At 41.1% G+C, this 16,822-nt stretch overlaps 1 protein-coding gene across 1 annotated transcript; it reads right to left on the reverse strand.

The window, feature by feature from the left end:
- Positions 1-2,733: 2,733 nt before the first annotated feature.
- MPC1L (mitochondrial pyruvate carrier 1 like) lies at positions 2,734-16,599 on the reverse strand (the record flags this gene model as incomplete). The annotated part of the gene is made up of 2 exons (XM_081125413.1): positions 2,734-3,096; positions 16,573-16,599. The coding sequence occupies 2 exons, from the start codon at positions 16,597-16,599 to the stop codon at positions 2,734-2,736; spliced, it is 390 nt and encodes a 129-aa protein (XP_080981539.1).
- Positions 16,600-16,822: the final 223 nt, after the last annotated feature.

Raw genomic sequence — 16,822 nt, forward strand, 5'->3', positions numbered from 1 at the left:
GAATTGTTTTGCCAACTAAATTATAAATGTAGAGTGGTAGGAAATTATCAGCTAAGAGTACCTCCTTTTCTCTTACCAGGTTAATTAGAAACCTACCTGCTCTGAAGTGTACTCAATAGACAGTCGCCTTTTATTGAAATATAATACTCAAGTTACAAAATACATTTTATAAGACAAATCTAAAAATATATTAATTTCTATTCATATATAAAATAGTGAAGGGGAAAATCCTTCAAAATTTTAATAAAAATCTTGATATAAGGTTATGATTCATTTCAGAACTTTAAGAACAGGTTTTTATTACTGCATGGGAATTTTAATTTCAGAATCATGTATGTGGTAGCAGCCTAGAAGAAGGCCCCAGTGATGCCTGCCTCCTGCTATTTCCACCCTTGTATTGTCCTCCCACAGTGCACCATGTGACCAATAGAACACAGGTGAAGTAATGGTATATCACTTCCCAGATTAAGCTATAAAAAACTATAGCTTCCATCTTGGGCTTTCTCTCTCTCGAAACACCTGCTGTGGGGGAAGTTATGTTGTAAGCAGCCCTATGGCCCATCTGACGGGGAACTGAAGCCTCCTGCAAATTACGAGTTTGGAAGTGGGATTCTCTAGGCCCAGGCAAGTCTTCAGAGACTGCAGCCCCAGTGGACAGGTAAGAGACACTTAGCCAGCAGCAAGCACCCAGCTAAGCCACTCCCATTCCTGACCCTCAGAAATTGTGTGAGATAATATTTGTTGTGTTTTTAAATTTTAAATTATTTGTTGTTCAAAGCTAAGTTTGGGGATGATTTGTTATACAGCAATAGATAATACACTATAGTTTTCCAGTGTTTGTCCCCCGCACCCCCACGTAGAATGTGAAATGCAGAAACTGCCTACAAAGAGGACTTCTGCTTAGATGTCACAGAAGATAAAGGGGAATCTTCCAGAGTTCCACCAATGTGCCTGTCTTATCCAAAACCTGATAATTTCAGAAACTTTCAGACAGTTGTTTTCTTACATATTCTTAAAGGATTTTTATTTATTGATTTTTAGAGAGAGAGAAACATCGATTTGTTATTCCACTTATTTATGCATTCATTGGTTGATTCTCGTATGTGCCCTGACCGGAGATGGAACCCAATACCTTGGTGTATCAGGTTGACACTCTAACCAACTGAGCTACTAGGCCAAGGCTCAGATAGTTTTCAATTTCTTTGCATTTGAAATATTTAACAAAAGCAGGGTTTAAGTAGTCTTAAACACATATATTGGGATTCCCCAGCAGACCACCCTGGAACTTCCTGCATCCTCCAGAGATAGGGAGAGATTTTTGGGTCAAATTCTAAAGGGCAGCCTCTGTGGCAGAATGGCCTCACGCAGCCCCACCGTTCTCTTTCTCCCTCCTCCTCTGCTCCTTGGTTTAAGAAAAATCCATAGCACCTGTGAGATTCCTGCGGGGATACTCTGGACTAACACTGTTGACCACAGACCCTCACTCCTAGCCATAGCTAGTGTTCAACACAGGCAGATAGGTTAACCAGTTTTACAAACTGCCATTTCCCCCATTTTTAGGCATGTGGAAAAGAGGAAAGGGTTATGATTTTGTCATTTTTATTTTCTAGTTACCTAGAGTCCAGGGTTGACAACAACTAACCTCAGAGTTCCCTATTCTGTTTCCATGGAAGATTCTATAATTGCTCTCAGTCACCAAGAGATTCTAGATTCTCTTAATAAGTACTCCTTAAAAGTCTAAACTGGATTTCACTAATTTCCTTTAAACTCACCTCCAAGTATTTCCATCAATAGAAATAGCTCCCGGACTTTTTTTGGTGTAAAGAGATTTGTGGCTCTACCTACTCTAAAGTCATGTGTGCTAAGCATCCTTATTAGGCCTGGACACCCAAAACAAGTAACAAAATCATGTTCCCAAGAGAGCTTTAAGAAAATTAGAAAAGCAATTAGTTAGATAATTTGAAACATCTTTCAGACAGTCTGTCTTCCCCATATAAAACTAACCTTCGAGTTGCAGGTCCCATGAAGAAAAGACCAACCAATCTACCCTCCTCACCTTCTACAAAACATTTTATATCCAGATGAAGAAAGAGGTGACACTCGGCTTCAGTTCTGTCCTTTCTATTTTTTTTAACCAAACTGTAGGTTTAAATGAGATTTGCACTGTTTTAGAGTAAAAACTGAACTTTCCATTAGTCTTTAGGAAGAATAATAGTTCAGTGCTTGCAACATGCAAAGATTCGACAGGGCCATCTCAGCCATCAAGAATCTCATTTCAGGCCTGCTGGGAATGGCTCAGTGGTTGAGGGTCGACCTAGGATCCAGGCGTTCGGGTTCAATTCCCGGTCAGGGCACATGCCCGGGTTGTGGGTTCGATCCCCAGTCAGGGGCGAGCAGGAGGCAGCTGATCAATGACTCTCATCATTGATGTTTCTCTCTCTCTCCCCCTCTCCTTTCCTCTCTCTGAAATCAATAAAGATATATTTAAAAAAAAAAAAAATCTCATTTCAGCCAGACCAGGCTGGCTCAGCAGTTGAGCATCGACCTAGGATCTAGGAGATCGCAGTTGGATTCCTAGTCAGGGCGCATGCCCAGGTTGTTGGCTCGATCCCCAGTCGGGGGCGTGCAGGAGGCAGCCGATCAATGATTCTCATCATTGATGTTTCTCTCTCTCTCTGAAATTAATACAGATATATTAAAAAATAATAATAATAAATTTTTTTAAAAAGACTCTCACTTCAAGGACTGCAGATTGGGGTCGCACGCGCACGCTGTGGTGTCGGTGGTGGTGGCAGCGGCAGTGGCGGCAACAGCGGTCTGCTCGCCACCATAATTGTAGCCCAGGTAGCGGGCGGCCTTCATGCTCTGCGCCGTCAAGTTGGCGCCGTGACAGGCCATCAGCAACAGGTTTCGAGGCTGTACGCGGTAAGCGAAGCACATGAAGGCCAATGAGTAGAAGATGAGCGCTGTTGTCATGCGGCTGCTGATGATTTCCGGAGACGCCTTCATGTCCCTAAAGGCAGCCAGCGGTAGGCCCCAGTTGGCCAGGGGGCCCCAAAAGTGTGTGCTGGTCACGGAATCCCGGAGCTCCTTGGTCTTCACGTGGTCTCATGCTTTCCGCCACAGTGTGGCCATCGCCGCCATGACCACCGAGTTGCGGGAGCCCCAACGGATCAACTGCCAGCTCACAATGACTTGCGGCGTGGAGACCGCAAGCCGCAGCCTACCCGGATGTGCCTTCCGCCCACGGCCTCGCGCCTTGGCCTGACTGCCGTAAAGCGCACCATACAGCACGTGCCGCTGTATCGTGTGTGCGCCTTTGGGGGCGGGATTGTGTTCTCACTTCCGGGCCTTCAGTGACTGCCGTAAAGTGAGGCAGACGGCACTTCCCGCTGTCTTGCGGGCCTTACTGGGCAGGAGCACGGCTTCGCCCGTGTGCCTTAACGCGACTGCCGTAAAGTGCGTCCGTCCGTCCGGCAGCACGTGCTGCTCTTGGCGTGTGCCTTTGGGACCCAGAGCACAGCCGGGTCCTTGTGCCTGCCGTCGCGTGAGTACCTGAATGTGCGTGTGTGCCTGCCTGTCTGTGTGTGTGCCCCTCTAGCAGAGGTGGAACTGCAGCCTCATCGTTTGCACCCATCGTGCTGCGGCCACCTTAAAACTCTCAAAGCTCCACCTACCACCCAGGAAGGTGAGGGTTCGGCCGCCTGCTTTTCCTCGGCTTATGCGGAGGGAAACTTTGCTTGTTCTCCTCAGTTTGTGGACAGTGTTGATTAGATGCTGATACAAAATTCTTCAACCGGGTAAAGAATTTTAGTCCTTACACAATTTGCCGGAGTGTTACTTGCAGACATAGTTACAGGTCACCCCTCAATATTCCAGCTTCTGGCTAACAAGGACATTCTCCTAACTTAACCACAATACAGTAATCCAGTCAGATACTTGACATTTAATATAGTACTGTGATCTAATATGCAGTGCATATTTAAGTTTTACAGCTGTTTTTTTTTCTTTCTTGTTGGAGTGGGGGAGATCTAGGATGCAGTCAAGATTCACATTTAGTTATCTCTTTTAGATTAATCTTCCTTAATCTTTTTTTTTAATATGTCTGTATTGATTTCAGAGAGAGGGAGAGAGAGAGATAGAAACATCAATGATGAGAGAGTCATTGATCGGCTGCCTTTTGCATGCCCCCCACTGGGGATCGAGCCTGCAACCTGGGAATTCCTTAATCTTGAGCAGGTCTACAGTGTTCTTTGTCTTTAATGACATTGTAATTTTATTTATTTATTATTGATTTGAGAGAGAGAGAGACAAACATGCGTCACATGATGTCACTTGTTTCCATCATTGGCAATACTAAGTTTGATCATTTGGTTAAGGAGTTGTCTGCCAGGTTACTTCATTGTAAAGGCACCTTTCCCCTTCTGTAATCAACACATTATTCAGGGGGAGCCTGTTTGAGCGTATTTGGATCTTCTATTCTGCAACAGTTAATATCTGTGTATAAAAATTCATTTATTAATTGATTTTTAGAGAGAGAAACGTCTATTTTGTTGTTCCACTTAATTTATGCATTCATTGGTTGATTCTTTATATGTTCCCTGACCAGGGATTGAACCCACAACCTTGGCACATCAGGATGACACTCTAACCAACTGAGCTACCCAGCCAGGGCCCACTGATGAAAATTCTTAATGACAAAACTGATTATTATTCTCCCAGTGTTTTTTACCTTTTCCAATAAAAGTAATACTTCTTGAAAAGTAATTGAATGTACATTGAAATATTAACACTTTAGTGATTTATAAACAAGCCCATTGTACCTCTAAAAGTTATTACATTCATTATGTTCATTTACATCCCAAGTATTTCACATATATAGCTTAAAAATATATAGTATAGCCATTGCTCAAAAGGAAAGCAGCATAATTTTTAGATAACCCTTTTAAAATGCTAGGCTTCCAAACATGGATAACTGGTATAAATCAGTTCATTATAAGTTTGAATAAATAAATCAACAAGCATGAATTGAATGACATTTTAGGCCTACACTGGCAGATGCTCCAATGTCCTAAAAGATCCTCTCACTTAGGTTATTACTTGCTTTCAATTGCCTATTGCTGCATAACAAGTCACCCCAAAACTTAGTAGCTTAGAACAACAACAGTCCTTTATTTTACTCACAAATTTGCAACTTGGGCTGGACTCAATGGGGATAGCTCATCTGCTCCATGGACTGCCAGCTGGGGCCGCTCAGCTTAAGGCTGGAAGATTCACTTTCAAAGTGGCTCACTACATGGCTGGCAAGTTGATAATGGTTGTTGGCTGGGAGCTCAGCTGGGACCATTGGGGGGGGGGGGCAGGTCTCAGTTCCTCTCCACAAGCTACTTGTGCTTCCTCACAGTGTTTTGGCTAAGCTCCAAGAACAAGCGAAATGAGAATCAAAAAGAAGCTATGTGGTAGGCAGAATTCTAAGATGATCCCCAGTGACTTTCTGAGAGCTAAGTTTAGCCAACACCTTCATTTTGGCCTCACGAGACCCTGAGCACAGGATCCAGACATGCTGTGCCCAGAATTCTGACCTACAGACTGAGCTAATAAATGGATATTATTTTAAGCCACTAAGTTTGTGGTAATCTGTTGTGCAGCAATAGAAAACTAATAAAAGCTCTGTTGGCTTTTATGATCTAACCTCAGGTCACATAACATCACTTTGTCCAGTCACGAGCCTACCCAAATTCAATGAGAGGGGGACATAGACCCAACTCTCAAAAGCAGGAGTGTCAAAGTCACACTTTAAGAAGAGCATGTGGGCCTGGCCAGGCGTGGCTCAGTGGTTGAGCATTAACCTAGGATTTGTGGTCAGGGCACATGCCCTGGTTGCGGGCTGGATCCCCAGTAGGGGACGTGCAGGAGGCAGCCGATCATTGACTCTTTCATCATTGATGTTTCTATCTCTCTCTCCCTCTCCCTTTCTCTGAAATCAAAAAGATAAATACACACACACACATGTATAAAGAGCATGTGGGATGGAAAATATTGTGGCCACCATGGCAAATACAGTTTACCATATTACTTAACTTGAAATCACATAATTATAGAACATTGGAGTTGAAAGGATCTTACAGATTATCTGTCAACTGGGGATAATAGTGATATCTACCTCCCAGCATTATTGTGAGGCTTTAATGCATTAATCTTTGTTCAGTGCTGAGTATTGGGCCTGGTATATAATTAGTGCTCAGTGAATTTCAGCTATTATCATCATCCAGTCTAACCGCCTCATTTTATAAATAAGGCATGTAGCCTTCAGAGATCATGTTATTGCCCTGGCTGTTTTTGCTCAGTGGTTAGACCATCAGCCTGCGGACTGAAGGGTCCCGGGTTTGATTGTGGCCAAGGGCACGCACCTTGGTTGCAGCCTCGATCCCTGCCCCTGGTCAGGGCTCATGCAGGAGGCAGCCAGTCGATGTGTCTCTCTTACATGGACCTCTCTCTCTCTCTCTCTCTCTCTCTCTCTCTCTCTCTCTCTCTCTCTCTCTCTCTCTCCCCTCTCTCTCCCTCTCTTCCTCTCTCCCCCTCTCTCTCCCTCCCTCCCCCCCTACTCTCTGTGAAAAGCAATGCAAAAAATATCCTCAGGTGAGGGTTAAAAAAGAAAAAAGAAAAAGAAAAGAGAGAGAGATCATGTTATTTGCCACAGCGAATTCATGGTAGACCAAGGATTAAGGTTTCTTATTTCTAAATCAGCCCTCTGCACAAATCACTTTAACATCTGATGTGTTTCTGTCCTTCCGATTATGTTGTAACTTCCCTTAAGCCAGGGAAAGTATCACCAAATGAAATATTCCTTCTCCCCACTAGCTTTCCTAATGTGCTGACTGGATGTGGCCCAAATTTAACAAGACAAGATCTGCCTGTTCAGAGGGGCATTTTACAGCTAGAGAATTGGAGATACAGACAATGTGTAAGTGACTTTCGTGGTAAATTCCAGACTGGTAGATGCCTGCTGTATAGTCTTTCTGTAAGGTTTGTGTCTGGTAGATATTCGTTGGATGGTACTGTAACAATAAATGGCCCAAACAGAGGGTAAGACATTGTAGAAGAGCCTGACCAGAACTTGAAGGGAGACTTGAGAAAGATACAGGGTGAGAAATGAGCCTGGCTGGTGTGGCTCAGTGGTTGAGCGTCAACTCATGAACCAAGAGGTCCCTGGGTTTGATTCCCTGTCAGGGCACATGCCCGGGTTGCAGGCTTGATCCCCAGTAGGGGGCGTGCAGGAGGCAGCCAATTGATGATGTTTCTCTCTCATCCATGTTTCTCTCTCTCTATCCCTCTATTAAAATTCAATTAAAAAAAATTTTTTTTCCATAAAGAAACGATCAATTCTATGGCTGAAGCAAAGATAGTAATAAAACAGTTTGGGAATTAGAAAACATCAGTAGTTCTGTCCTGTGACTACCCTTCCTCGCAGGTAAATCAGTCCCGTATATTTCACCGTGTTTTAACAGATGAGACTAAACAGCTAAAGGTTTATCATTACTTTAATATTTCTTTTAATATTATTGGAAGTGGCGTTTCTACTCTCGGTGCCACCTCTCCAACATAAAGCTGTCAGGGCCTACTGTGTGACTCACCCCAGAAACACTACCATGAACGTAGTAGGCAAGTTCATTGTCATCTTTCAAAGGAAAAGGATGGGAGACGACAAGCAAATGCAAAGATAGATCCCAGTCTATTGAAAATGTGCCACACACACTTTCTTCTAACCAAGATTCCAGGTCACAGGTCCTATAAAATCCTGCTTGATGTTAACGACCCTGAACCGATGTGACTTCTTCATTGAGTTTCAATACAATGGACCATAGGGGGTACATCTTTTTGTTTTAATTGTCCTTTGCAACTTTTTATGTTGAAATAATTTCAAACTCACAGAAAAGTGAAAATAGTTTAAAACAAGAACAACCAAAAAAGTGTCAAAAGAACTTCCATAAATCCTTCACCCAGGTTTACCAACTGTTAACGTTTTGTCACATTGACTTTACTTTTTTCTCTACCCTAAGGTATTTCTTAAGAACTTCAGTATTTCCTAAGCATATGGACATTTATGGACTTTCTTTTACATTACTACAATACACCCATCAAAATCAAGACCTTTAACTTTGATGTAATACCATAGTCTACAATCCTTATTCAAATTTTGCCAATTGTCCCAATAATGTCTTGTATAATAATTTTGTTTTTCTAGTCCAGGATCCAGACCAGGATCGCACATTGCATTTAACTGTGACGTCTCTTTAGTCTCTTAATCTACAACAGTTCCTTTGCCTGCCTTGGGCAGTCATGACATTGACATTTTAGAAGAGTACAGGCCAGCTATTTAATAGAATGGCCCTCAATTTGGGTTTGTTTGATGTTTCCTTGTGACTCTCTTCAGGATGTTCATTTTGGGCAGGAACCCCGCAGAACTGATTCTCTGTCCACAGTGCCATCAGCACATTAGGAGGCACGTGATGCCATGTGTCTGGTTACTAGGGCTGTTAAAATAGTGTTCGCCAGGTTTCTCCACTGTAAAATCAGTATTTCTCCCTTTGCATTTAATAAGTAATTTGTGGGGAGGTACTTCGAGACTATGTAAATACTCATTTCCTCATCTAATATTTAACCTACTAGATTTAGCATCTATTGATGATTCTTGCCTGAACCAAGTCTTACTCTAATGATGGCATTTATTTATTTATTTATTTATTCGGTTTTTACTTTATTAAAAAAATGTTTTTTAAATTAGTTTTCAATTACAGTTTACATTCAATATTATTTTGTATTAGTTTCAGGTGTGCAGCATAGTGGTTAGACAATCATATACTTTACAAAGTGTTGCCCCCAATATTTTCAGTAACCCCCTGGCACCGTACACAGTTATTACAATATTATTGACTATATTCCCTAGCCAGCATTTTATTTTTTAAATGATTTTCTGTCTTGTGGTTTAAAAGTCAGACGTGTATTTCATTAAAGTTGCCCTGCAATGCTGGCCAACATTTACAAAGCATAAGACTTCCTGAATTATGGCTGTGAAAACTGAACATTTAGGATTTAGGTATTTTATGAATTTTTTGCCACATCCTATGCTGATTTCCTTGGAATATTTGCTCTTAAATTCTACCAAAGGGAATAAATAGCATAGTGCCTCAAGAGAAGCTGGATGAATAAAACAATAGGCGGATATATTGGCTCTGCTATTTTCAGTTACTGCTGAAAGTAATTTTAGAGCCATCTGTGGCTCCGATTCTAATCTTCTGCCTTCTTACGCTGTTTTTTTCCCTCATGTGAATATAATGGCTGAGGGCTGCGTAGTTATCCAGCATCTTCCAGTAGCTACCAGAATGTCAGTTAAATGTGTTGCACCTCAGTTTCTCTAGCAATAAAATGCCCCTTGTGTTGTAGTCTGGTCTGGGTCCCTCAGTGCAATCAGGTGGCAGGAAGGGATTGTTTGGGTCCAGCCCCCAGTGACCTGCTGCTTCTGCCTTATTCAGTGTCCTCAGATCAGGTCAATGGTGAAACGAGCAGAAGGCTGCAAAGCCTTCCTCCACCTACTCTCCCACCGGGACCTCATTTAGAGGGGGTCCTGTCATAGGAAATAGGTCAGTGCCTACTCCACATACTTAGGTTTTGTACCAGAAATAGAAAACCTTTTTTTTTTTTTTTTAACCTTTTAGTGAGAGGATCATCCAGTATTTTAAATCATAGAAAAATATATAAAAAAGTAGAACTTAATCTTTTTAAAACTTTATTTTGAAACTATTTCACAGTTGAAAAAAGGCTGCAAGAATTCAGAGAACTCGCATATATCCTTTACTCAGATTCACCAATGTCAGGGTTCTGTCAGGGAAGTAGGGCCACTGTGAGTGAGAATTTGTCATAGGGAATTGGGGGAACAGAGCTGGGAGGGAGCTGGGGAGGTGGCGGTGTGTGAAAGGGGAGCTGGAGGGTGAGAAGAGTCACCAACAAGTCAATTTGAGGAGCCAGGCCCATTCAGCTGCCAGAGCGAGGCCCAGGGGAGGCTGGCAGAGAGGTGAGGGGTGGTGGCTGTTGCCTTTGAAATGCCAAGAGTCTGGGGATGGGCCAGGGGAGGGGGCACTAGACCAGCAGTTGGTCAGGAAGATTCGGTCAGTCAGGAAGAACTGGAATTTGACAGCACCTCTGTGTCTGTCTTCCCCTGCATTTCACACCAGCTATCATCTGAGAGTTGTTCCCCTTCCATATGCCAAATCTCTTACAGTAGTCCCCTGAGCCAGCTCTTACCTGAGACCTCGAGGGAAGGGGATTCTGGGAAACAAGATTCTGGCTCAGCCAGGCTGACACAGTACAAACCACTGCAGCCCATTTTAGACTTTGCCATGTTTGTTTTATTCTCTCTTTTGTTTAATCCTCACCTGAGGGTATTTTTTCCATTGCTTTTTAGAAAGAGTAGAAGGGAGAGAGGGAGGGGGGAAGAGAGAGAGAGAGAGAGAGAGAGAGAGAAACATCGATGTGAGAGAGACACATCGATTGGCTGCCTCCTGCACAAGCCTCGACAGGAGCCAGGGATCCAGCCTGCAACTGAGGTATGTGGCCTTGACTGGGAATTGAACCCGTGACCCTTCGGTGCATGGGCTGACACTCTCACCACTGAGCCACGCCAGCCAGGGCTGTTTTATTCTTTTTATAGATTTGTAAGTGTTTCTTATGTATATGTGTATGTCTATACACGCAATGTCTGTATGTGTATCTATATCTGTGTCATTGCAGGCACACCTTCTTTTATGGCACTTCACAGACAGTGCATCTTTACAAATTGAAGGTAAGACCCTCCTCTAGCAAAAAGATTCCAACTTGCTGAAGGCTCAGGTGATGGTTAGCCTTTTTTAGCAATAACGTATTTTTTAATTAAGGTACATACATTGTCTTTTTAGACATAATGGTATCGCACCCTCAATAGACTACAATATAGTGTAAGCATAACTTTTACATGTACTGGGAAACCAAAAAATTCGTGTTACTCTCTTTATTACAATACTCATTTTATTGCAATGCTCTGGAACTGAGCTCACAATATTTCCAAGGTGTGTGTATGCACACACACATTACTATTTATTTTTTAAATATGTTTTTATTGATTGCAGGGAGAGGGGGAGAGAGATAAAAATGAAACATCAATAACAAGAGTCATTGATTGACTGCCTCCTGCACACCCCCTACTGGAAATTGAGCCCGAAACCTGGGCTTGTGCCCAGACTGGCAATCAAACTGTGAACTCCTGGTTCATAGGTCAGTGCTGAACCACTGAGCCACAGTGGCCGGGCACATTACTATTTATTTTATTTGAACCGTTTGAGAAGAGGTTGCAGACATTTTTCTACTTTACTCCTTAATACTTCAGTGCATATTTTCCTAAAACAAAGATATTCTCTCATGTAACCATATACAGTTATCAGTGATGTGACACTGTATATACTATATGTAATTATAGCCCATATTTCAGTTTTGTTAATTGCCCCAGTAATGCCCTTTATATTATTTTTTTTTCCTACAGTACAGGTTCCAGTCCAGTACGATTTCATAGTCCCCGTCCATCTGGAACAGTTTCTCAGCTTTCCTTTGTTTTTTCACGACAGTGACATTTTTGAAGAGTACAAGCCAGTTATTTTCTACAGTGTTGCTCACGTGGAGCTTGCCTGGTGTTTCCTCACAATTAGATTCAGGTTATAGTCTCTTAGCCAAAATACCCTCAAAGTGATCTGTGTCCTCTGAGGATCATATCCAGAAGCACACGCCTGCCTTTTGTCCCCCTTTGGTCATGTATGTTTGGATCGCCTAGTTGAGGCGTTGTCCATTTTCTCCACTGGAGGGTTTCAATTCTGCCCGTTGCAGCTAATAAATGATCAGTAAGTACATACTTTAATAAGAGTATGTAAATATCCTGCTCCTTATCACACTTTCTCTCCTTTAGATTTAGCATCATTGATGATTCATGTCCAGATCAGTATTTACTGTGATCGATGCAAAGTGACAATTTTACAGTTCTACCAGTCCTTCCATATACAAGGTATCCCCAAAAATGTATACACACTTTAACAGCTGATAGCTCAATTTTGAAAATGAAATGTATTTTAATAAACACTGCCTTTATAATTATTCAGAAGTGTGTATATACATTTTGGGGGACGACCTTATATATGTCAGCATTGCTGTAAGGAAAAGCCTCCCTTCTCCCCCCCATTGATACACTTATCTGTTTATTATTAATGTGGTCTCATAGATTTCTATCTTATTCAGTGGGTTATAATCCTTTACTGTCCTCTTAATTTTGATGCTCCAGTTGACCTGTATTTGGACAGTAGGAGCCCCTTGAAGCTGTCTCCTCTGACCTTTCGGTATTAAACTACACAAAAAGATATACCCTGTAAGGGCCATTTCCTCCTCGATTTATTCTATGCTGTCCACCTGCCTCCCCCAACACACATACACCTTATAGGCAGTTAACTTCATTGTTTTCTAATTCATCCTTCCTGTGTTTCCTTTTGCAAAAATAAAGAGATATATGCATTTTTACTTATTTCCCTTTTGTTACACAAATGAGAAGAGACTATTTATACTCTTTTTCACTGTATAATACATCCCGGAAACCACCCCATTTCACCTCATACAGGTCTTCCACAGTCTCTTCTTTTTTTTATAGCTAGATAATTTGCTAATCTGATAAGAAATGTTATCTCACTGGAGTTTTTTAATTACAGCTATAGCAAGGTGTAATTCACATACCATATAATTCACACATTTAAAGTATACAATTCAGTGGTTCTTAGTATTTTCACAGGGCTGTGGGATGATCACTACAATCAATTCTAGAACATTTCATCACCCCCAAAAGAAACCCTGTGCCCATTAGTAGTCATTCTTCATTCTTCCCTCTCTGAAGCCCCTGGCAACCTCTAAACTACGTACTGACACTAAGGAGTGCCTCTGCTGGACATTTCATATCAGTGAAGTCATACAGTGTAGCATTTTGTGTCTGGCTTCTTTCACTTAGCATGTTTTCAAGGTTCATCCATGTTGTAGCATGTGTCAGTACTTCATTCCTTTGATGGTGGGATACTACTCTACTATGTGGATACACATTTTGTTCATCAGTTGGTAGACATTTGGGTGGTTTCCATTTTTTGGCTATTATGAATAATGCTGCCATGAACATTCATGTACAAGTTTTTGTGTGGATGCATGTTTTCATTTCTCTTGGGTAGATATCTAGAAGCGGAATGGTTGGGTCATAGAGTAACTCTATGTTTAATCTTTTGAGGAACTGCCAGACTGTCTTCCAAAATGACTGCAACATTCTCTATTCCCACCAGCAATGTAAGTGAATTTGATCATGTTTTAATATGTTTAAGGGCCATCTTAATATTTGGGGGGGGGGGGATTGTCTATTCATGTCTTCGGCTCATTTCTAAGTAGGAATTTTGGACTTCTTTCAAATTTTGAAAATTCTTTATATATTAGAGATATTAGTACTTTATCTATGGTGTATGTTGCAGATATTTTCTCCTAGCTGTCATTTGTCTTTTGATATTTTTATGGTGCTTTTAGCATCATTACTCATAATAGTCCCACACTGTGAATGGATAGACAAAATGTGCTATATCCATACAAGTAATACTATTCAACAATAAAAATGAGTGAACTATGGATACATGCTATGACATAAAGGTACCTCAAAAAAAACAGAATGCCCAGTAAAAGAAGCCATAACAAGAGACCACATACTGTATGATGTCATTTATATAAAATGTCCAGAAAAGGCAAATCTGTAGAAACACAAAGTAGAGTAATGGTTGCCAGGAGCAAGGGATCAGGTGGGAAATGGGAGTAACAGTAAATGTGCATGAGGGATCTTATTGGGGTGATGAGAATGTTCTAAACTGATTTATAGTGATCTTGTGCAACTTGGTAAATTTACTAAAACATCATTGAAATAGATACGTTATATGATATCTAAAATATATTTCAATAAAATTATTTAAAATTAAAAATTTTTAGATGGCCAAATTTATTAGCCTTTTATTTTATTGCATCTGAATTTTGAGCCAAATTAGAAAAGCTGTTTCCTACACTTGGGCTATAAAATAATTCGCTCTATTTTTTTCTAGTACTTGTATGGTATCTTTCTTTAAAATTTAGATCTCTCGCCCTGGCTGGGTAGCTCAGTTGGTTAGAGTGTTGTCCCAATATGCCAAGGTTGTGGATTCGATCTCCGGTCAGGGCACATACAGGAAGCAACCAGTGAATGCATAAATATGTGGAACAGCAAACTGATGTTTCTCTCTCTCTCCCCCTTTCCCTCCCCCTACCCTCTTTAAAATCAATAAATAAAGTTGTAGGGTTTTTTTAGTTTTATTATTATTAATATTATTCAAAATACTACAGGTATCCCCTTTTCTCCCCATTGATCCCTTCCACCCCCCACCCCCCACCCCCAGTCCCTCACCACACTATTGTCTGTGTCCTTGGGTTATGCATGAATGCATATAAATTCTTCATTTAATCTCTCCACACCCACACCCACCTTCCCTCTCAGATTCGTCAGTCTGATCCATGCTTCCAAGTCACTGAATCTATTCTGTTCATCAGTTTATTCAGTTCTTTAGATTCCACATATAAGCGAGATCACGTGATATTTGTCTTTCTCTGCCTGGCTTATTTCGCTTAGCATAATACTCTCCAGGTCCCTCCATGCTGTCCCAACGGGTACGAGATCCTTCTTTTTTACAGCTGCATAGTATTTATTTTTATGTGTTCTGAGAGATGTTTTATCTAGTTTTATCTTTTCCAAGATGGGTCTCCTGTTGCTCCCACATTATTTATTAAAAAGTCCCCCTTTGGCATGGCTCAGTGGTTGAGCATGGTCCCATGAACCTGGAGGTCACAGTTCGATTCCCTGTCAGGGCACATGCCCGGGTTATGGGCTCGATCCCCAGCAGGGGGCATGGAGGAGGCAGCTGATCCATGATTCTCATCATTGATGTTTTTCTCTCTCTCTCTCTCTCTCCCTCTCCCTTCCTCTCTCTGAAATAAAAAAAAAAAAGTTTAAAAAAAAATCCACCTTTGCTCTGGCCAGCGTGGTTAAGTGGTTAGATCGTCTACACACTGGAGGGTTGCAGGTTCAATCCCCGCCCCTGATTAGGGTGCGTGTGGGAGGCAACCAATCATTTGTCTCCATCACATTGCTGTTTCTCTCTCTCTCTCTCTCTCTCTCTCTCTCTCTCTCTCTCTCCCCCTCCCTCCCTCCCTCCCACCCTCCCCCTCTGCTCCTCCCTTCCACTCTTTCTAAAATCAATGGGAAAAAATATCCTCACTCCTCAGGTGAGGATTAAAAAAAAAAAAGTCTGCCTTTACCCAGTGAGTTGAGATGCCACCTTTATCATTTACTAAATTTCCATATGGACTTCTGCATGTCTCTGAATGTTCTATTGGGTTGTCTGCCTTTTAATGCACTAGTACCATACTGTTTTAATCAGAGAGGCCTTGTTTTCATATCTGGCAGGGCTAGTTCACCTATGTAACTTTCCCTTTTCAGTGTTTTCTTTGTTTTCAGTTTTGCACATGTAAACTTTAGGATCAACCTGTCTAGCTCCATAAAAACATCTTTATTTTCATTGGGATCACATTAAATTTCTTAATTAACCTAGGGAGAACAGACACTCTTATGATGTTGCTGTGGGTTGAATTTCATCCACCAAAAAGATATGCTGAAGTTCTAACCCCTGATACCGCAGAATGGGACCTTATTTGGGAATAGGGTTGTTGCAGATGTAATTATGTAGTTAAGATGAGGTCATACTGGAATAGGGTGGGCCCTTAATCCAATATGACTGTTCTTATAAGAAGGAATTCTGCCTCAAGACTGTAACAGAAATACTGCCTCTGTGTGTGTGCGTGTGTGTGTGTATACATATGTATATTTCATATACTCTCTGGAGCACACTGACTGATATACATGTTGTTTTCCTATTCAAAAAGATGTCTTTTCATTTGTCAAGCCTCTTTTGGTGTGTTTTAAGAGTGTTTCAAAGTTGAAACGTGTTTTCTATATACATGATTTCTTAAATGGCAGCCAGGCTAGATATAAAATTCTTGGCTTGCATTTTCTTTCCTTGGGTTTCTTGAAAATGCTGTTCCACTCTAGCAATACTTTGTGTATTACTCTTGAGGTCTGATGCCAGGTAAATTTTTTCTTATATTAGTAATTTGACCTTTTGCGTGGAAGCCCTTAAGATCTTTTCTTTGTCTCTAAAGTCTAAAATTTTATTAAGATATACCTCAGAGTTGATAGAGTCAGGTCAGTTTCCCCAGGTATCCACATACCCTTTCAATATGTAGATTTTTCTTGTTTCTGGAAAGTTTTCATGGATTAGAGTTTTGAAAAATTAGCTCTCGTCCATTGTTGTTTCTCTTCAGGACTCAAATTATATCTTTGTTGGCATTTTCTTGTATATTTTCCATTTCAACCACTTTTTCTAACCCTTTTTACTTACTTACCTGCTTTTCATTTTCTTTTTCCCCCATCTTTGTGCGGCATCCTTTATTAAATTTTCATTTGGATCTATCTTCCCCTGGGTGCCTTGTAATTTATTCATTTGAGATGGTTGTCTTTTACTTTGACTTCAATTTCTTTTCCTGAGTTCAGTCAACTCTCTTGCATTTATTTCTACCTGTCTATCCATTTCCATTCTTAGTTTTTACATTTCTGATTCTAGGATTTTTTTTTTAATATTGAAAAACATGTTTA

Source organism: Miniopterus schreibersii (genome assembly GCF_964146895.1).
Source record: "Miniopterus schreibersii genome assembly, chromosome: X".
Lineage (NCBI taxonomy): Eukaryota > Metazoa > Chordata > Mammalia > Chiroptera > Miniopteridae > Miniopterus > Miniopterus schreibersii.